This window comes from Chrysochloris asiatica, unplaced genomic scaffold (genome assembly GCF_000296735.1).
Source record: "Chrysochloris asiatica unplaced genomic scaffold, ChrAsi1.0 scaffold00282, whole genome shotgun sequence".
Classification (NCBI taxonomy): Eukaryota; Metazoa; Chordata; class Mammalia; order Afrosoricida; family Chrysochloridae; genus Chrysochloris; species Chrysochloris asiatica.
Genome location: NW_006408800.1, coordinates 2,652,063 through 2,674,805, shown reverse-complemented (window position 1 = coordinate 2,674,805; position 22,743 = coordinate 2,652,063). Strand labels below are relative to the sequence as shown.

At 38.8% G+C, this 22,743-nt stretch overlaps 1 protein-coding gene across 1 annotated transcript in view; it reads right to left on the bottom strand.

The window, feature by feature from the left end:
• The window catches only part of LOC102815532 (ATP-binding cassette sub-family A member 13-like), an 857,870-nt gene that overhangs the window by 519,836 nt on the left and 315,291 nt on the right, over window positions 1-22,743 (bottom strand). The window contains exons 29-33 of the mRNA XM_006874535.1: window positions 20,271-20,447; window positions 19,732-20,038; window positions 12,689-12,803; window positions 4,010-4,339; window positions 1,659-1,728 (exon numbers count right to left, since the gene is read on the bottom strand). Of these exons, the coding sequence (XP_006874597.1) occupies window positions 1,659-1,728; window positions 4,010-4,339; window positions 12,689-12,803; window positions 19,732-20,038; window positions 20,271-20,447 (999 nt within the window). The remainder of the gene's footprint in view (window positions 1-1,658; window positions 1,729-4,009; window positions 4,340-12,688; window positions 12,804-19,731; window positions 20,039-20,270; window positions 20,448-22,743) is intronic.

Here is a 22,743-nt window from a genome sequence, read left to right as displayed (position 1 = left end):
GTAGGGATTACTCTTTTCTGATAATGTCCCTGATATTTGTAACTGGATGAAAGTAAATTTATTAAAGATTAATTTTCTTCTTCCTCAAATTTTGTATGGTACCAGCCTAGAACTCAATACAAATAAATATTTTATTTATTATGCACTTGTTGGAAGTGGAATAAAAAAAATTTAATGTTACAACAGTGATCATTTTCCCTCTGTGACCTCATGATCCAATTTTGATTTAAGGTTATAATTTCAAGAAATACAGACGCAATCATTCAGAATTACTACTTTGTTAAGGAACATTTCAACATGCTATACTGAAAAGTGTGATATGCCAAGGCCAGGCCTGCACCAAATTAACAGCCTAGAGTAACAATAGCTAGAGTTGAATTTTCCTTCTGGTATAAATTTCAAATTTAAGCATTTGTAAAAATGCACACAAAAAGCATTTAAACATCTAGAAGTTATTTGTCTGTTCTGTCTTAGGGTTTCAGCTGTTGAGCTCTTAATATAAGTGAGACATTCTGTCATCAAATTTTAAGGAATTATTTTAGGCTGTATCAACAGTGAAAAACTATAGAAAAGTGGATGCCACAATTGTAGCCTACTATATGTTGATTAAATCTATTTTTTTATTCTGCCCTTCAAGCATAATCCAGAAGTACTGGGGGTGAGATGATGGTTATGGGCCATGGAGTCGCTTTCAACTCACAGCTACCCTGCATAGGATTCCCAAAGCTGTAAATCTTTACATGAGTGGAAAGCCTTATCTTTCTCCCACTGAACAACCAGCAGTTTTGAACTGATGACCTTGAGGTTAGCAGCCTGAGTTGAACCCATGACGCTCCCAGAGCTCCTGGGAGTGATATGAGAACTGACAAACACATGAATGGTGCCATGTTCAAAGGGAGAACTATAATAGGAAAAGTAGGCAGGAGATTGCAAAGCAGGATCAAGTTCAGTTACACAGATGGGGCACATAGGAAGCACCCTAACCTTGCAATAATTCAGAAAGTCACTAAATGAACCATGTATCATGAGTATTATAGGAATGTTGCTATTGTTGTTAAGAGCTGTCCAATAGCGAGCGACCCTGTATAGGGTTTCCGTGGAGCGGCTGGTGAGTTTAAACCACGCTTTTTGGTTTAAACCCACTTTGCAAAGCAGTAAATTAATCCACAGTGCCACACCAGGACAACTAAATTATTAACTGGTGGTTAATACCCAATTGGGTTGTTGTTGTTGTTAAGTGTTGTTGAGTCGGTTCCAGCCCATAGCGACCCTATAGGGTTTCTGAGTTGCAGCTGGTGATCTTGAACCACCGATCTTGCAGTTTAAATGGTTTTGTAGTCTGGCACATTAACCTACAGCACCATACCAGGACTTCAATGATTGGAATACCCAATTATAGAAATACCCAATCATTAACAAGTGGTTGACCCAGATAATTTTGAAGCACTGAGATTCCATAATTATTCTTGGTTGTTCTTAAAACTGGTACAACTGGATTTTGGGGAAATGTTTGTATCAGTAAAACCAAGTATTAGAACCTCCATTTAACTGTCCCACAATAGTAATGAAGATTGTCTACTGTTTCATTTGTACTAGCATAGCCATAAATATCCAAAACATGCCACTGAAAGCCACTTTTTAAAAACCCATCCTCTTACCTGCCTCTTGCCCTTCTAGGAATGTAATGAAAAATACTCCTTGCCCAAAGGCGGTTGTTGAGAGGAAGCACTGCCCAGAAATTGATAAAGCAAAGAGAGAAACAGCACGTTAGTGTTTGGTTGAGACCACAGAAAATCTACAATGCTAAATTAAAATAGAGAAACCATGACAACTTCCAACTCTAACAATGCCAGTCCGTTGCTTCAGGCTGTAATTTAAATATCTGAACCTGCAAACCTTCACAGAATGTCAACCCATTCTGCAAAGTGTGGTAACAAGTTCCTTCTTAATGCTAGAAGGAATGATTTCACTTTAATGCAATGCTTGGAGTGTCATAAATCCAACATACTGTATAAAGAAATGCCTAACACAAAATAGTGAAAAATGGAACAAAGCTATTATTTTTTTATTAGTGAGTGTCCTACAGCACACTGCAGGCAAGCAGATGAGAGTATACACTAGCCCATTGAAAGATCATCTTAAATGTAAACACAATGTATTAGTTATATTTTTTATCTTCCAGAACACATATGGTTACGAATCGGGCTGCAAACCTTAAGGTCAGAGTTCGAAACTACCAGCTGCACCGCGGGAGAAAGATGAGGCTTTTTACTCCCGTAAAGATTTACACCCTCGGAAACCCTATACAGGGTCGCTATGGGTCGGAACCGACTCGATGGCACATGACAACAACAACAACAACAGAACACATATATGTAAAAAAATAAATTTTAAATGCAAAGAACATTTTTAAAGATGGGAATTGAAATAAAAGTAAATATAAACAACAGCTGGACTTTAGGAAAGTAATGTCTGTGGAGAGACAAGCACTAAAAGTCCCTACCCAGGAAGGTTTGCTTTTTAAAAAAAAAAAAAAAATTATTCTGAAAATAGTTACCACAAACACAAAATTATTTGTGATAAAATATTACCTGTATGCCATCTACTAATCAAAACTGATGAACACACACCAGTGGATAAAATGTTGATTGAGCATAACCACTTTTTCATTAAACATGCATATGCTCGTCTTAGAGTCCTAGCGAGGCACCGTGGATTAATGTGCTGGACTGCAAGGTCAGTTTGAACCGCAAGGTCAGCTATTCACGCTCACTAGCCGATCCTCAGAAACCCTATATAGGGTCACTATGAGTCAGAATCTACTCAATGGCACTTAACAACAACAACAGTGCTTGTAAGGAATCGGAGTCGATTCAATGATAGTGGGTGCGTGGGTTACAAACATTGTGTTGTAGTTGTTGTTAAGTGCCAATGAATCGGTTCCGACCCATAGTGACCCTGTATAGGGTTTCTGGGCTGTAAATCTTTATGGGAGCAAAAAGCCTCATCTTTCTCGCGTGGAGTGGCTTGTAGTTTCAAACTGATGACCTTAATGTTCGCAGCCTGATTCGTAACCACTACACTACCAGAGTTCCCCTTTAATCTGGAGTCTCCTTAATACCTCCTAGAATTCTCTGATATTGTCTTTGGTCATACCTCTTAACATTTAAAGATTTAAAGAGTAAGCCTGACATGCTGGAGAATTAAAACCTTGAACAATTGCAGATGCTTACAGTTATGACATGAATTCTGTGAACTGGACCACTGTAATAGTAATTCATCCATCCTCTCCAGGTTAACTTTCCAGGTTCCTACTATGTGCCAGGCCTTGTGCTTGCAAAGCACACATCGTAATAGAGAAGATTAAGTCTCTGCCCTCTATGTACTTTATAGTAAAGACATGGAACTATTCTAACACTTTCTCAAGAGGTCCATTTTAAATGGATGAGCATCTTAGATATTGCTGGTGGAGAGGTCTTCCTTCTCAATATGATATAGCTCATGATGGCTACAAGAAAAATGGTTATTATTTCTTGTAAAAGAGCATTAAAAAATCTATGTCTTCGTATGCATGCAAGAAAGAGACATTGAAGTCCTGTGCTTCCTTTAGAATACTGCTGATACACGAGAGTTAAGAGGAACCTTAGGTTAGGAAACAGTGACAGTCCCTAATGGAGTACTAGGTGGGGCGCTGTGGGCTAATGCACTGGACTGCAAGGTCAGTGGTTGGAGCTCACCACACCTTGGAAACCCTATCCAGGGTCGCTATGGGTCAGAACTGACTCGATGGCACTTTAACAACAACAACATCCAGCAAAACCGCTACCATTTCAATGTACTGTAACTGCCATATTTGTAACTGTTGGTAGAAAGAAGAAAAGCAAATATCAGGAAGCACATGTAATTCTGAAAATGATATTTTAGAACTGAAGATGGAAATTTTCTTTTGTTGGGTTGAAAGTAGCTTTGTCTTCATTTCATGTCTTTAAAAAAAAAAAAATTCACTTACCAGAAATGTCTGAATGACCAAACTTAATCGGTTATGTAGGACCAGCAGGACTATATAAGGCAGAAAGCTGATCATATACACCAGGCTGGTGCAGAGAGCAGCTGTGTTTGCTTGGCTGAAAAATGCACTCAGGAAGTAACTCAGCATGACAACTGACACCCCAAAATCCAGGAGAAAGAGAAAAATAATCAAGGCGTTGCTGTGTGCAAAGATGCCACTTGTTTTCAGAATAACAGCCAGAGCAACACTGCCAAGGGTCAGCATGGCCATGTTCTCCAGGAACCAGGCTAGGAAGTGGGTTGTTGGATGTACTCCCATCATCCTCATGTACTGTCAAAAGAAGGGAAATCCAAAGTCAGCTCAGCAGTAGACTCAAGAATGAGCAGACTAGCTCACTGGAAAGAGGACAGACACAAGCATGTGCACTCCCACATTGCTGTTATCTTGGAAATCCACACTTTCTGGAGAGCAGCACAGAGAAGGGCACTGTGCTAGGCGCTTCGTTCTAGAAATAACATTCATCTTTCTTTGACACCTTACTAATTATACCATTCACCAATACAGACCTGAGCATCGGAAAGTTAAAACAATTTCATTTGCTATGGAATGACACAGTTGAAAAGTGGGAGAGCAAACTTTGTGTATCAGGCTAGGTAGGCTACCATCTCAGTTTGTTTCCTTCCTTATTTAGATTGTATTGCTGGTTTTGTTTTAGTTATTTGTCTTATTTTGTTTGTGATGGGTTTGTTTAATAAAGAGCAAGAGGAAACGAAGAGATATAGTACCAGTCCCTTCACTTTGCAAATTTATGGTTGGAATGGAGATCAATGGATAAGTTTCACAATTCATTTTGCTAAATGGTAACTCTACTCAAAGAAAAAAAGATCAAATCATAAGACTAAAGGTACGTAATGCACAAAACAATAGGGCAAATCCTGTGCCATGCTGATAAACTTGAATGGAAGCTCCATTTTACTTTACCACAAAACTTATTTATTTTTAATAAATATTAGATAAGTAACTTATGTGAACCCATTGTCTCTGAGCTCCAACCATCTGGAGTGCTAAGTGGAGGTTCAGGCTTTACCCAAACACTTCTACAAACTTTCATCCTTTTTTGTTATTTCTTTATAATTTATACTATTTGTGGCAAAAAAAAAAAAAAAAAATATATATATATATAATTTGTCATTTAGTTATCTTTAAGTGTACAATTCAGTGGCATTAACTGCATTTATCAAGTTGTACCACCATCATCAGTCTGTATTCCCAAATTATTTTCATTACTTTACACTATTAGGACAAAAACAGCAAATCTTTACACAGTATAATTTTAATCATAAATTTGGATACAAAGTCCTGTTTTACTGGGTTTCATAAATACCTATCATCCTCAAATTTCTTCATCTCAGTAGGAACTTTTCAACTCTGGCAGGGCATCAGATGTCAATTTAAAGTCATTTTTCACAATTTAAAATAGATAGTATCTAAGAGAATAAAATACCCAGGAATTCACCTAATCAGAGATGTGAAGGATTTATACAAGAGAAGTATAAAACACTCATGAAAGTGATCAAAGAAGACTTAAATAAATAGAAAGATGAGCCACCATGTTCATGGATTGGAAGACAATATTTTTAAGCTGTCAATGCTACTCAAAACAATCTCTATTCAATGCAATTCCAAACAAAATTCAAAAGCCTTTTTCACAGGAATGGAAAAACTAATCCACAGCTTTATATGGAATGACAAAAATCATCCAACAGATAAAGAAATGTGTAGCAAAGTAGGAGGACTCCAGTGGAGAGTGAAGTGGCCAGCAGATAAGAAGAGAGGGCATATGCATAAGAATAGTCACACTTGCAGATAATACCCATTCGACCTGGCTTCAATGACTGGATGATCAGAGGTCAACTAGAAAAAGAAAGAAGTGGGAAAAAAAAAGAGTAATCTGATACAATTTGATGAGCTTGACCTACACCTATAGATTCAGTAGCTCAAAAGAGGGAACAAATCTTTACAGCAAAGATCATTCCCACCCCCTCAATGCACAGAGTAGACAGGGATGGACAACTTGAACATTGGCTACTCAAAATGGGGGGCTACAAAGGCAAGAAGTGACTGGCTTACAACCTTTCAAGAGGGAGCCTAGATCCAGAGAGCATGGAGGAAGGTAGAATCTCCACAGAGTAGTATCCAATCTGTCTGGTTGGGGCTAATGAAAGGAAATGGATATGGGTACCTTGTGGTACAATGGTGAATAATGGTTATCAGGACAGACTGTAAGGGTTGGAAATGTGAAGGTGGACATTTTGTAGCAAAAGGAGGGGAGTGATTGACTACACAGTCCAGGAACAGAGGTCCCTGGAACCATCAGGGGAGAAGAGCGGAGGCGAGACCCTACCCAGAGAAACAGTGATGCCAGAGATGGAGGCAGAGACAATGATGTGGACAGATGGAGTGGCTGGGGACTTTAGACCCAGAGAGGGAGAGGGACTGTGTGCTGATGACCAGGGGGCAGGTTTGCAGGGTATACCCTTTGGTTGGTTGATGATGCATAGAGGGGATTGTAACCATAGCAATGAAACAATATACAATAGGATGAATGTAAAGCTAATGTTCTCCCATGTAAATGATCACATCATTCACAATAAAGTATTAAAAAAAAAAAAAAAAAGGAGAAGGACTCATATTAACTGACTTTAAAACATATTATATAGGTACCTTCATCTAAACAGTCTGGTTCTTGTGTAACAATACACACATAGTCAAATGGAATAAAATTTAGAGTCAAAAAGGAAATGCACACATTTGTGGTCAGCTGATTTCTGACAAGTGTGCTAAGTACATTTAATGGGGAAAGAATATTCTGTTCTATAAATGATATTGGGAAAATTGGATTTTCACATGCAGAAAAATAAAACAGAATCCATGGCTTACAATATAGACAGAAACAAATTAAAAATGGATTAAAGAACTAATGTGAAAAGTAAAACTATAAAATTATTGAAAAATACAGACATAACCTAACTCTTCAAAATGAATTTTCTAACATAATAATAAAAGCACAAATAGCAAAAGACAAAATGGATAAATGACACCTCATAAATATTTAAAACTTGTTCCTCCAGAGACCTCATCAAAAAAGTGAAAAGATATACTATCAACTGGGAAATATTTTCAGAAACCATATACATAATAAGAATCTAATAACTAAAATATATATAAAACTTTGAGAAATTAACCAAAACAAGCACAAATAAACCAATTATAAAATGGGCAAAGGATTGAAGAGACAAATTACCGAAGAGGTCATTTAAATAGCTACTGAACATGTGAAAAAGTATTCAATGTCATCAGAAAGATGCAAATCAAAACCATAGTAAGATAAAATTGAACTCTCACTAGGATGGTTAAAGAGTTTTGGTGTGGTGATGTAGGATAGGCACTGAACTGTTAACCACAAGGTTGGCACTTCAAACCCACCAGCCCCCCCTTGGAAACCTTATACAGGATTGCTGTGTGTCAGAATTGACTTGACAACAGTTAACAACAGCAGAATAACTAAGATTTAAAAAAAAAAAAAAATGTTGGTGAGGATTCAGGGAAATTGAAACCTTTATCCATTGCTGATAGGAATGTAACTCCCCAATCTCAAAAATTAATACACCACCAGTAGTCCAAACAGCCTGGTGTTGGTACAAAGAAAGATACATAGAACATAACTGAGAACCCAAAAGTAAATCCATCCACATACAGTCAACTGATCTTTGACAAAGAGCCTAAAACATCAAATGTGGAAGAGATAGTCTCTTCAACAAATGGAGCAGGCAAAACTAGAAATCAATTTACAGAAGAATGAAATAAGACCCATATGTTGTACCATATAAAAAACTAATTCAACATGGGCTAAAGAAAATGTAAAACCTAGAACTATAAAGATCATCAATGAAAAACTAGGGACATACTTAGGTGCTCTAATACAGGGCATACATATACTATCAAACATTACAAAAAATACACAAGCAGTAGAAGACAAAATAGATGACTGGGAACTCCTAAAAATTAGAAACTTGTTCAACCACTCTGGAGAATAGTATGGTAATTCCTAAGAAAGTTGGAAACAGAAAAACTTTATAACCCAAGAATCCCTTGACACAAGTAGATAATATGCACAACAGAACTATCCACAATAGCAAAAAGATAGAGACAGCCTAAATGCCCTACAATGGAAGAATAGATAAACAAACTTTGACTCATATACACAATGAAATACTATGCAACCTTGAAGAATAACAAAGAATCTGCGAAACAACTCCTAACTTGGATGAACCTGGAGGACTTGATGCTGAGGGAAATTAGTCAGTCACAAAACAACAATGTTGTATGAGACAATTATTGTAAAAGCTTAAAAAAGGTTTCCTACTAAAAGAAACATTCTTTGATGGTTACCAGGAGTGGGAGGAAGGGAGTGGAGAGTAATTCACTGTCATCTGGGGTTTTGGTACCCTTCTTGCACAAACTTTTTGAAACCCAAGTTTTTCATGGATTATTTCAAAGGCAGAGCCAAGACTAACACGTAAATGATTTGCCACCTAATCCAATGTCACCTGTTCAATGTTGTCATCAGCCGTGGATATGGCGTCCAACTCACACTAAAATAACCAGAGTGTAGATAATTTTTGACTCACCACCATATATTTATATATTCCATAAATATATAAGAGTTTGAAAAAAAGAAGAAGAAGAAGCATTACTTGATGGTTGCCAATGGTGGGAGGGAAGGGAGAGTAGTTCACCAGCTAGAGAGTAGACACATGTTAGCTCACGTGACAGGGAGGGTAATATACAAGAAGAAGGAGGTTGGCAGGAGAATGAGGAAGACAGTTGAAGACAGGGAGGTACACAAGGGTTAAAGGGGATGGAAGTAAATAGTGATATACATATACAACTTTGGAACAACAATGTTCTGTGGGCAGACACATGGACAGAAACATGCTGAATAGATATGGGAAGAAGAGTGGACTATATATTCCACAGATATATAACAGTTTGAAAGAGAATATTGGTACTAGAGTATTAACCTTTCCTGCAAACACAACTATGGATATGATGGAGTATAGTGGTGGTGGTGATGTGCCGTGGAGTCAGTTCCAACTCATAGCAACCCTGTATAGAGTTTCTGAGGCTGTAAATCTTTACGAGAGCAGAATGCCTCAACTTTCTCCCATGGTGGAGTATACAGTGGGCAAAATGTGGAAGACTTCTTAGATATTACCAAACCTCTTAAGACAATGTGTAGCTGGGCCTCCAGGCTCAGGACCACAGTCTCACAAAGACAATATTCTACATCCTACTTTGGGGACTAGCGTCTCATATATTAAAAGCTCAGGAGCAGTTGTCTAAGGTCCAACTATTGCCTTCTCCATGTGCAGAAGAAAGGAGAGCGATAAGGATTAAAGATTCTTGGAATCCATTAGTCCAACAGACTAATGGAACATGTGAACATCAGCTCTGTGACTCTGAGACCAGATGAAATTGATGGTGCCCAACTCACACTAACAACTGCTCTGAAATGGATCACATTATAAGGTTTGGAATAAAGGAACAACAGATATGGAACAAAAATTTAAATTATTCAAAAAACATTAGTTTACTGGACAGAGATAAACTAGAGAACCTGAGACTATTGCGTTTGATCACCTTTCAGGTCTGTAAAGGAACTCACCCTTGTGCCTCAACTTTCAGCCAAGTGGTAGATATGTATGTAAGGGAACTAACAACACTAGTAAGGTATGCTCACTATGAATAATGGGCAACGTGTACCTAAGAACAAAGTCGAAAAGGGATGGGAAGGTGGGGAGAATGGAAACAGGAACCAGAAGGAAGAAGCAGTAGCAAAGTACATGTTTGTTGAATGTAAAACTGATGATCTTGTCTGTATACCCTCACAATAAAAAGTTTAAAAAAAAAAAGAAAAGGCTCATGTAAAAATGGAATAGAAAGATAATGAAATTTTCCACAAATCTTCTGAAGCGTCCTTGTAAATAAAGGTAGAGCTTATGTGGAAAATCATGTGGTGGTTCCTCCAAAACCTAAAAATGGAAATGTCATATAACCCAGGAATTCCACTCCTAGGTACAGACCCCCAAAATTTGAAATCAGAGACTCAAATAGAGTTCATTGTAGCACAACTCACAATAGCCAATAGTTTGGAAACAACCTAAATGTCCATCAACAGATGGATGGATAAATAAAATGTGGTACACACATAAAATGGAATACAACTTCGATAGTTCAAGCTCACCAGCTGCTCCTCGGAAACCCTATACAGGATCGCAATGGGTCAGAATCAACTCGATGGCACATAACAACAACAACTTACACAGTAGGAGAAATGAAGTCTTAATACATACTACAATATGTATGGAGCTTGGAGAAAATTGTTGTTGTTGTTAGGTGCCATCAAGTCAATCCCAACTCATAGTGACCCTATGTACAACAGAACGAACACCACCCAGTCCTGTGCCATCCCCACAATTGCTGCTATGTGTGAGCTCATTGTTGCTGCCTCTGTGCTAATCCATCTCATTGTGAGACTCCCTCTTCTTCCCTGTCCTTCCACTTTACCAAGCATGATAGCCTTCTCCAGGGATACCTCCTAATAGAATGACCAAAGTATGATGGACGAAGTATGGCTGTCTTGATTTCTAAGAAACATTCTGTTTGTACTTCTTCCAATACAGATTTGTTTTTCTGGAAATCCATGGTACCATTAATGTTCTTCTCCAACACCGTAACTTAAATGCACCATGATAAATAACACCATGACAACTAAAGAAAAGGCTGAAGCCATCAAAGACTTAATTTTGCTCAGACCAATCATCAATACTCATGGAAACAGCAGTCAAGAAATCAAATGACATATTGCATTAGGTAAATCTGCTGCACAAGACCTTTTTAAAGTGTTCAATAGCAAAGATGTCAGTTTGAGGACTAAAGATGTCAGTTTGAGGCCTTACCCAAGCCATGATATTTTCAAAAACCTCATATGCATGCAAAAGTTGGACAATGAATAGGGAAGACCATAGAATTGATACATTTGAGTGATGGTATTGAATAGACTAAGTGAAGTAAATCAATCATAAAAGGTTAAGTATTGTATGGCCTCTCTTGAGGTGGTGGTGGTGGTGGAGTGCCGTGGAGTCTGTTCCGACTCATAGCCACCCTGTGTAAGTTTTCCGATGTAAATCTTTACCAGAGCAGAAAGCCTCATCTTTCTCCTGTGAAGTGGCTGGTAGTTTCAAACTGCTGCTCTTGAAGTTAGCAGCCAGACTCATAACCACTATGATACCAGAGCTCCTTGGCCTCACTTGTATTAGTATAAAAAAGACAAGGTATGGCAACTTTATAAAGAGCAATATTTATTAGTTATTATCAGGGGCACGAGGGAGAGAGTGCTATTATTATGGAATCCTGAGTCTGGACTTTTGGGGATGGATAACTGGATTGATTAAGGGTAGGCTTTCACAACTGATTAATGTAATTGCAATTAGCATGTGATATGGATCAGAGAAAAAGAGGAAGACCCCCAGCAAGATGGAGTGGCAAAGTGGCAGCATCAATGGGCTCAAGAGTGGCAACAATTGTGAGGTTGGCCCAGGATTGAGCAGTGTTTCATTCTGTTGTGCATAGGGTTGCTATGAGTTGGTGCTGACTCAATGGCACCTAACAACAATACCTGTAAAAATCTGAATTGGCAAAAATTATATAATGGATGTATTTACAACAACAACAATAAAAAACAGTAGCGGCTGAGGCTGCTTATGTACAACCAAACACCCTATGGGATTTGTTTCCTTGGTTTAGAGTTTTGTTTTGTGGAACATAATGTTAATTGGCCTACTATATTTAGTGCTTCTCTTCTATCTCCTAGTTTGCTGTGTAATTGCAGGGGTACCAAAAGCTTGCAAGCAACCATCCAAAGTATATCAATAACACTATGTCTCTACTCACTTGGAGCAACAGAAGAAGAAGGAAAGCCAAGCATAGAAAGAGGATATGGAATGTGTGGCTAATTGTCCCCATGAACAAACACCTTAAGGCCAAAATAACAAAATCCTGATCAAAGAGGGGAAAATTTAGAACAGAATTTCAAATCCTCACACAATCCAGAATTTCCAGAGCCATGGAGGCTGCAACCAACAGAATCTTTAACCTTAAACCAAAAATATTCCCTGAGGTCTTTTTAAAAACAAATAATACTTTTGCTTAATTGGTAAAGAATATCTGCTTTGAGTATTATGCTTTTCAAAATCTAGTTATATAGGCTCAAATTGACAACAGCAACATGAAAACTTGATAGGAAATTTAGGCAGCAGAGAGTTTATGTTAATGGGAGAAAACAACCTTAAAAATGTAATCCATGTCACTGACTTGTAAATGCAGAAACTTCAACTGGTGCTTCTGCTGTGTATAGCCTCAACAACAAGAGAAATTATTTTTAAATAATCATAAAATAAAATGATTTTTCCTAGGACAGGAACTCACTTGGACTACACACCAGAGCACCCCCAAAACAAAACTAACATCTTTTAGAAATGGGTACAGGACTCATTCCCAAATTCACAGACTACCCCTTTCTCTCTTTCAGAGAAGGTAAGCTTTAAGGTAATTTACCTCTTCAATCTGGATCTCCCGCTCGTAAACCAGCTTTCGAACCATACTGGCCACAGATACCATCCAGGTCAGCATCATTATCAGTGGGAAAAAAAAGCCAACATTGTTCAAAAATCTGTAAAGGAATAATTTCAGTCACTGTTCTAGGGCAAGCAAAGTGTTTTGACTTAGTCGTATGCATGACAAATACTACACTTATGTATGCTATTTAGCAATTTTCTTACAAGTGACAAAGCACTTTCAGAAACAATAACTCAATTGGCCACTTCAGCACACATGTGAATTACATAAGAGGGCTGTACTGGTGTCAAGATACCACAAATACATAGAACTGTGAAGACGTTCGTTACACATGAAGGAACACAACTGGTCAAGGTCCCTGAACTAATTGTGTTGTTTCTGTTGTTAAATGCCATCAAATCATTTCCAACTCATAGGGACCCTGGATAGGAGCTGCTGGAGGGCTTGAATTGCAGTCCAGTGCTTATCCTACAGCACCACACCAGGACTCCTAGGCCTGTCCAAATCCTTTTGGAAATGTGCCATCGGCAGGGCACAGAAGAGAACAAAAACAAGTCATTAACTTCCCTTCAATTAATTTGAATCATTTTGATCTTCAATCAATTATATCAACTTATCAAAGACCATCATCTATAAAATACATAAAAATCATTACAAAGAAGTCTAACTTTTTCTGTTTCCCTGCACATTAGTCCTTATTCATGTTTCAACCCATCTTAATGAGGCTTCTGTTTCTAACACTTATTTTAAATAATTCTTATGTAGGATCCAAGGATCCCTGGTAGCATAGAGGTTATAAATCGGGCCACTAACCTCAAGGTTGGAAGTTCAAAACTACCAGCTATTCCACAGGAGAAAGCTGCTCCCGTAAAGATTTGCAGTCTCAGAAATCCTGTGCAGGGTCAGTATGAGTCGGAACCGACTCCCCAGTACTTAACAACAACAACAACAACAACATTCATGCCTCTAAATTCACTGAGCATTTTTCTGTCACTATCCCTCTTGACTTCTCAGCTTTGTTTACAACACTGACCCTCTCTCTTTCTCTTCCTTTCTTAACTTCCAGAGCAACTCTTGACTTTCTACCAACTGCTCTGGCCCTTTGTCAGTCTCTTTTAATTCTCACTAATTATCCTTCAAATGTGGAGGTTCCAGACAGACTCTTTCTCCTCACCCCATAGTCTCCGATCTCTAAATCCAAATAATAATTATTTTATCATCACTAGACTAACTAAAGGTATAAACAATATTATAGAAACTGCAGTACATGGATGGACCAAAGGGAAAAGAACCCAACTGTAAAAAAATTCTATCTTCTAGTGGTGAAGGGTGCATAAACTAAATCAATTTAAAAAGAGATCAGCAAGAAAGTGTCAGATAGTAATGATTGCTAAGAAGAAAAATGAAGCTGCTTCAGGGATAGTTAAAAGGGCGCTTACCAAAAATATCAGTGAAAGAAATACTGAAGCAGAAAATAGAGTAAGTGAAAAATGAGTCATACAAATTTTTTGAAGGAATTCATAAAGATATGTGAAGGAAGATCACAACTGTAAGGACCGGAAGTAGGAACAGATTTTCAGGAGAAGTCACAGGCCTCATGAGCTAAGTAGAAGATGAGTCAGAGAGTTTGTTGGGGGCAAGATTATGTAAGGATTTTATATGATTAGGTAAGTATTAGATTTGTTAGGCCCCAGATGGCCCTATCCAATAGGAGACCCCAAAAAGATTACCAGGACTCGAGTTCGATGCAACAGCAAGAGGTTTATTTGCCAACGTGCTGGGGTCCACTTTCAGTCACAAAAGCAGGAGACAAAGGCGACCCCCCTTTACAGTACAAGCCAGTTTTTATAAGGTTTTAGGGGCATAATTGTGCAGTACCATAGATACAATTTCTGATTGGTTAACAATTGGCAAAGTATGAGATGTTACAGTTTAATTGGTCAGTACTGCTGGTCTTTGTTCTTAGGCTAGGGTAAAGGAAAACATCTGGCATTTGGCCTTGGGTACTGTCTATTCTTTATCTAGTTCCCGCTGTTGCTAGGAGTGAAAGGATATTCTAAGGCAGCATGAGCTGATTTAGCACGTTCCTGGAACAGGAGGATGTGTTCAGGCTAATGTACAGAATGGAGATTGACCTTGTCTCTGGAGGGAACTAAAAACTGAGGCCTTGTCTATTTAAAATGCTTTTCTGAGCCTGACTAGAGTTTAGTCAAGCAGTCTCTAGGTAGGTAAAATCCGTTAGGTCCTTACAGATTTATTCCAAGAACAAGGAGATGCAATTAAAAGACTTTCAAAAGTGTAAGAAGAAATCAGAGAAGTGGCATAGTCAGATGTATGCTTGTTAAAGAAAATCACTGCAGGTGCTGTAGACAGTGGAGTGGATGTTGGGAAGCCTGTGAGAAGAGTCAGGAGACTACTGCTGTATTGCCAAGGGCTACATAAGTAGCCCCCTTTTTTTTTTTTTCCCCCACAGTTATGGTTTTATTAGGGAAATCAACAGGTTACAATTCAGGATCAGAAATATTCAGGACACAGTTCTTTTAGTTAGGAGACAAACGAGTTAGTTCTTCTAGTTAGGACAGGCTTTTCTCTGGCCCTTGGCCCCTTGGCCTAACCTCTACCCTATTCCAGCCATATTACAAAGCTCTTTTAGGTTGCTAATAAATGCCCACAGGACATACCATTTCTCCACAAGCCTTAGCTTGAAGGCACACAGCTCCCCCAGTTAAGTGCCTGGAGGTACCCAATAGCGCAAGCAAGGCTCCTGCCCAAAGGCACCCAGCTTTACTTGTTCCATGGGCTTGGAAGCCCACCATTCTCTCTTGTGCTCTGGTTCTTGGTTCTGTTGTTGCATCTCTTATGTCATTCCTCCAGTGTCATAGCTTTCTGTCCTTTTGTCCAACTGAGCTGTAAAATTTTAAAGGACGTGTCTCCTTCTTATTCGGTATATTGCATCTTAGCATATGGTAGAAGCTCAATAGACACGTATTGCCTGAATTGAATCTGGGACTCAGTAAACAGGTTTAAAGGATTCTAACCTTCAGATCAACTGCCAAATAGATGCCAGCCTCTGCTTATTCTCACTGTCTCTTGTGGCGCTGTAGGATAAGTACTGGACAGCTAACCAAAAGGTTGGTGGTTAAAATCCACAAGCATCCCCTTGGAAATGCCATACAGGGTTGTTATGAGTTGGAGTCAACACAATAGACAGGAGACAATGGAATGGAGGAGTCCCTAGATCATTACCCTCTGAAATAGCCTCTCACAGCCCCTCTAAGACTTCTTCATCGAATTAACCAGAACTTGGAATAGCTGGCTTATCTTACACCACCACTAGCACTGTATTAAATGTTGCTGTTGTTGTTGTTGTTATTAGGTGCCATCGAGTCAGTACTGATTCATAGCGACCCTATGCACAACAGAACAAAACACTGCCCAGGCCTGGGCTAACCTCACAATCCTTGCCACGCTTGAGCCCATTGATGCTGCCACTTTGCCAATCCGCCTCGCTGGGGGTCTTCCTCTTTTTCTGTGACCCTCCACCTTACCAAACATGATATCTTTCTCCAGTGACTGGTCCCTCCTGACAATATATCTGAAGTACTCTACTATATACTAAGAGCCAAATACCTATTTTCTGTCAAGCTACATCTAACATCAGCATTGATATTCCTAGTCCTATATCCTCCTCTAAATCTGGTTGCAGTTTTTGCAATTTCTTGTTGATGTACTGTTGAAGCTATTTTTAAAATTATCTTCAGCAAAATTTTGCTTGCACGTTACATGAATGATTTGTTCAATGATTTCCACATGCCAGGGATCACTTCTCTTTGGAAAGGGCATAAAGCTTCCAATTGGCTGGCCAGATGGCTGTCTTCCAAATTTCCTGGCATAGATGAGTGAGCACCTCCCGTGTTGCATCTGTTTGTTGAAAGACTTCAGTTTGTATTTCATGAAATCATGGAGACTTGCTGTTTGCCAATGCCTTCAGGGAAGCTTGAAATTCTTCCATCAGTATTGTAATGGTTAGGGTTCTGTGTCAACTCAACTAGGCCAGGAATTACAAAGGCTTAGAAGTTGAGATACGTTTATTCTCATGATGATGAAATGTAATACAAGAATAGTTAGCTCTGATGAGTGACTATAAGCAGCCAATCAATTTAAAGGATGCTTCCTTCTGGGTGTGACCTGTTCCCAATATAATGGACACACAGAAGAGACACTCTCTTTCTCTTCCACTAGAGACTTGAGACTCTACAACTGTAAGATAATAAACTTCTCTTTATATATTTACATATAGATGTTTCACTGGTTTTGCTTCTCTAAAAAATTGGCCTAAAACAAGTATCATTGGTACTTGATCATATGCTTGAATCATTCTTGAAATGGTTGAATATCAGCCATTTGTTTTTGGTGCAGTGATTCTGTACATACCTTCCATCTTCTTTGGAGGCTTTCTGCATCATTTAATATTTTTCCCATGGAATCCTTCAATATTGCACGTCAAGGCGTAAATTTTTGCTTAAGAAATGCTGAACATGTTTTCTTTTTTTGTTTTCTAACTCCAGGTCTTTGTGCCTTTTATTATAAAACTTGACTTTGCTTTCTCAAGATCCCTTCTGAAGTTTTCTGTTCGGCTTTTTCACTTCCTCATTTCTTCTATTCACTTTAGCATCTCTACGCTGCAGAGCAAGTTTGAATCTGACATCCATTTTGGTCTTTTTCTTTCTTTCCTATCTTTAACGGACCTTATTTCTTCCTGTGTGATGTTCCTACAATTCTTCTGGTCTTCGGTCACTATGTTTAATGCATCAAATCTGCTCTTGAGATGGGGTCTATAGAGTCTTAGTGTGGCACTGAAGGATAAGCACTGGACCGCAACATCAGTTTGAACAGTAAGGTGGATGGTGCAAACTCACCAACTATTCCTCGGAAACCCTATACAGGGTTGCTGAGACTTGGAACAAACTCAATGTCAAAGGTTGCAATTTGGCTTTTGTGGACTTGTTTTAACTTTATTCAGCTTCAGCCTGAACTTGCATTTGGACAACTGATGGACTGTTCATCAGTTGGTTCCTGGTCTTATTTTGGCTGATGATATTCAGCTTTTCCAGTCTCTCACAACAGATGTAGTCAGTGGGATTCCTGTCAATTCGATCTGGTAAGGTCTATCAGTATAATCACCTTATATGCTGTTTAAGATAGATTCATATATCATCATTTATATCACCAAGGCAATATTTTCTAACTACAGATACTTCTTCTTTGTTTCTAACCTTCACATTCCAATCACCAATAATTATCAATGCTTGTTGATTGCAAAAATGTGATCAATTTCAGACTGACAAAGTTGGTAGAAATCTTCAATTTTGTCATCACAGGTTTTAAAGATTTGTGCATATATTTAAATAGTTGTGGTATTAACTGGTCTTCCTTGTAGGTGTACAGATATTATCTTATCACAAATAAAACTGTACTTCAAGATAAAACATGAAATGTTCCTTTTGATGATTACTGTGATACCATGTGTCTTCAATCAGTCATTCCCAGCATAGTAAGCCATATGATACAAAATGCCAAATACTAGTCCATTGTAGCTCACCAATACCACTCTTTTTGAAATCCATTTCATTACTGACAAATTCTCATTTTTGTAGATTCATACTTTGTACATTCCATGTTCTGAGTATTCATGGATGTTTGTAGCCATTTCTTGTTTTGAGTTGTGCAATATCAGCAATGATAGCCCTCGTTCCATGTCCTCCTCTCAAGGTGATTTGACTCTCCAGCAGTTCCACTGTCAATGTACTGCTGCAGCCTCGTAGGTATATGGATATTATTTGATCACAGATAGCATTGTACTTCAAGATACCTGATATGTGGAAATAAAAGAGAGTGAAAGTCACAGCCTATAGTAGTATTGTTGTGTTTAAGTGCCGTTGAGTCATTTCAGATTTATATTTACCCTGTAAAATTTACTCAAATTTACTCCAAGAAGCAGCTGCTGAGCTTGAACTGCCGACCTTGCAGTTTAAGCCGATCTTGCGGTCCAGTGCTTATCCTGTAGTGTCAACCTTTTTCATGGATTTTAAAGGACTTTCACCATCTGACCCTACCTAGATGTCCTAGCTTGTAGCTCGTTTTTTCATCCACCCCATTACGAACAAAGAACACTAGTCACACTTTACCTTCCACTTGGCAAGCACCTGTCTGTATTGCCTGTCCTCCCTGTGCCTCTCTAGTGCCAGGGTGACTTCTTCAAGTTGTCTTGTCCAGAGGCTTCAGCACTTAAGCAAACTTTCCCTTTTCTCTACACCTATAGATGTCCCCAACCTAATCACATAATATAATACAATAGTAAATGTTCTCAGTTTACTTCACACCTATGAGGCCTCTATGGAATCCCTCACCATCTCTATGCCGTACACGGTACACAGTTGAGACACAAAGACTATTTCTTAAAGATTTACACCAAAGAAGTAACCATCCTCTGTTCCTCCTGTTTATATTTGTGGAATCTTGAGTCAGATATGTGAAATCCTCTAAGTATTATTCATCAAATTTATTGTAAAAAAGCATTTAATGCTCCATTTTATTACATCTCAACAACAACTTTTAACATGAATATTTCAGGTATATGAAATAAGGAACCTCATGAAATTAACAGAATTTTTTTTTTTTTAATGTCCCTTGAGATCACTATCAAACCCCCAAACCAAAGCAACTGCCATTGTGTTGATTCTGATTTATAATGGCCCTGTATGATACAGTCAAACTGCTCCATAGGGTTTCTGAGACTCTAAATGTTTACAGCCTCATCTTTCTCCTGTGGAGTGTCTGGTGGGTTTGAACCACTGACCTCGCGGTTAGTAGCTCAATGTTTAACCCACTGCAGCACAAGGCCTCTTGGGATGGCTACATAAAGGTCTGATGATATTTTCTTTTAAGTTTTGCCTGTGCAAACCTCTTCCCCCTGCAAGTGAACATTTGAAGGGAGCTCAGCTCCAATCCCAGGTACTCACAAGTCACTGGTATGGCAGGGGTAGGGCATTGCCTGTGCCTGCGTGGCTGGCTCCCGAGCGCCCCGTCCCGTCTGCACCGAGATGATGGCTCTCTCAATCATGTCTTGCAATGGGACAAAGATATAGTTATATTTGAACCCGTCAGCTGGTAGACTCTGTGGATGGAACTTCCAAAAGGGGTTTTTTACCATGTCTGTTCTCATGCTGTATAAGACACTTGTCCTAATTGTATATGTGACATGGGGTGGCAGTTTGCGAGACTCTGACTGGAAATTCTTGTTGATGAAGGAATTATTGAATATAATACCTAATGGCAGAAATGAAAAAGTAAAGGATTAAAACGTAGGAAGGGATTCCCACAAGCTATCTATTGTCTTGTCTTGCTTTCACCCCACAGATATTAAGATTTTTTGAAAAAGAGAGAGAGAGAGAGAGAGCGGGAATGATTTTCTTTCTGAGCCATTATAGTATAGTAGACATTAAGGAATAAATATACAATATGACAGCCTTTATGAATATAGTTTTCATGGACTACTTACTGGCCAATAAATCATTCTGTTGCATGAGTACTTGTGCTTTAGTCTCCAGGAGGTCGACAGACTCTTGCGCCTGGAAGCGGTTCAACACTACACAGGAGGAAAGATTTACCAAGATGTGACCCAGGAACTGCATGTTTCCAGCTCCTACATGGTTAACCATCCTGTCTAGCATTCCTCCTGAGGGAAGAAGAAACAGAGCACATTAACTTTGATTTCAGTCCTGTGCTTACTCTACATTATCAGGAGGTTATGCAAATAAATTTGAAAACGAATACAAATTCCTTCATTAAAAACTACTCAAGAGTTCAGGGTTGTCCATATGCAAACTTTGCTTCTTATTTACTGAGTGTAAGCTTTTTAAATATTCTTTTAGAATGCAGATACTTTTATGAAAATGAGGCAAAAAAAGTTAAGACACAAGATGAGGTCTCAAAACTGCTCCCTGGACAAAGGTAAACCTGGTAGGGGAGACAGACAGAATAAAAACTGATCAGAAAGTCTATTAGGGGTAGGAAGAGCCTTTCTGAGAGCATTTAGGAGAAGGCACAGGGGTGGGAGGGGGCAATATTCCAACCTAAAATCAAGTAATTCTCAAAAAAAAAATTCATTACTTTTTATAAAATCAATTTTACAAAAGCAATTATAGAGATATATTCACAATGAGTACATCAAATCCTACGAAAGTCTCTGTCTTAAATTTGTGCATTTTTCAAATGAAAATGTAGTGATAAATATAAACTAAGCAGCATTTTTTAAGGCAAAAACACTGAGGATATCTACATATATGCCAGCTTTGGTTTCAGGAAGGAGGGGGAGCACAGTAGGTGCATGAAAAGCAAACTATCTAAAAGCAAGGCACTGTGGGGAAAACGTTCAGAACAAACCTGGACCAATTAATCCATATGCAAAAGTGAAGCAACTCATTAAAGAGAACTGAATTCTTCCAGAAATATGTATGTACTTTATAAACAGACTTTTAGAGCAGTTTTAGATTTACAGAATAATTACACAAAAAGTTCTTTTTTCCTATTTATTCCCCCACCCCACCACCTGCACATTAATTTCTCCTCTTATTAGCATCTTAAATTAATGAGGTATAGTTGTTATAATTTGTTGTTGTTGGTAAGTGCTATTGAGTTGTTTCCAATTCACAGAGACTCTGTAGAGGATTTCCAAGGCTATAAATCTTTACAAGAGCAAAAGTCTCATCTTTCTCCCATGGAGTGGCTGGTGGGCTCGAACCACCACCAACAGGGTTATGTCATCAGTGTCAACCCCTTTTTATTTTCCTCCATGTTTGGGGGCAGCTTCAGGTCCTGTTTATTACTCTCAATTTATCCATTGACAGGTAACACCTGTCTTCATCTGTATGTAAGCACTGCTTCCGGCTGTCCAGTTCCTACTGCCATGGAGTCCGTTCCAGCTTATACAGACCCCATATGTGAATGAAAATAATTGTACTTTATATGATTTTCAATGGCTGAGCTCTTGGAAGCAGATCATTAGGTTGTTGTTGTTGTTGTTGTTTTTTATCAAAGTGCATCTGAGTGAACCCCAGCCTTTCAGTTAGCAATGAAGGACATTAAGCTTTTTTACTATCTCAAGGCACTTCCTGCTGTTTACCCTATCTCACCGACATTCTGAATGATGCAGGCTCTCCATGTAATAGGGTTTTTGTGAGTCCATCTCATGTCCTGTTCCCAGTTTGGAGTCTGCCTGCCCTTGGCCCTGTAGCAGCACTAAACTGACTTTGAGCTGCCTCTATATCACACTGCTGCCTCTCTCACTCCATGCTTCCCTCCTCGAATACTCTTTTCCCTGAATCCATGTCTCCCTAGCCTCTTAAATTTCAGGATCAAGCTTGACTTTGCCTTGTGTCTTCCTCTTTCTCTGTGTGAAAGTTAGCCTGAGGCAGTTCACAGGGGCCTAACTTGAATAAGAAATTCCTTCTTCAAGACATGTCTCTGTCATACTTCTCTGTCATACTAAGCTATCTGGATAAATCAGCTAATGTGGTTGGACCTCAACTTCGTCCTTGGCAAGAAAAGAATTATTTCCATCCATCAAATCCAGGTGGCCAGACAAATCCAAGCTCCCAGAGAAGATCAATCTGCTGTCAGAGTCCCTGGGTGGCCTGACTCCTCACACCCTTTATCACTCACTGTTCCTCATTGAAGGGCATGGCCTTCATCATTGCTACTGTTACGACTGCTGTTAGGTTCCAGTAATTTCCAGATGTCATGGCAAGCTAGAAGTGTAAAACTTTGAAAGGCCAAATTTTAGATGACTAAGCTTTTGATGAATAAGTACAATAATAATGGGGTGTTGTTGCTGTTAGTTGTCAGCAAGTCAATTCTGATCCTGTGTGCAGAGTAGAACTGTTCCATAGGGTTTTCAGTGTCCTGGCATAGTGCCAGAGGATAAGCACTGGACTACTAGCCCAAGGTCAGTGGTTCAAACCCATCGACTGCTC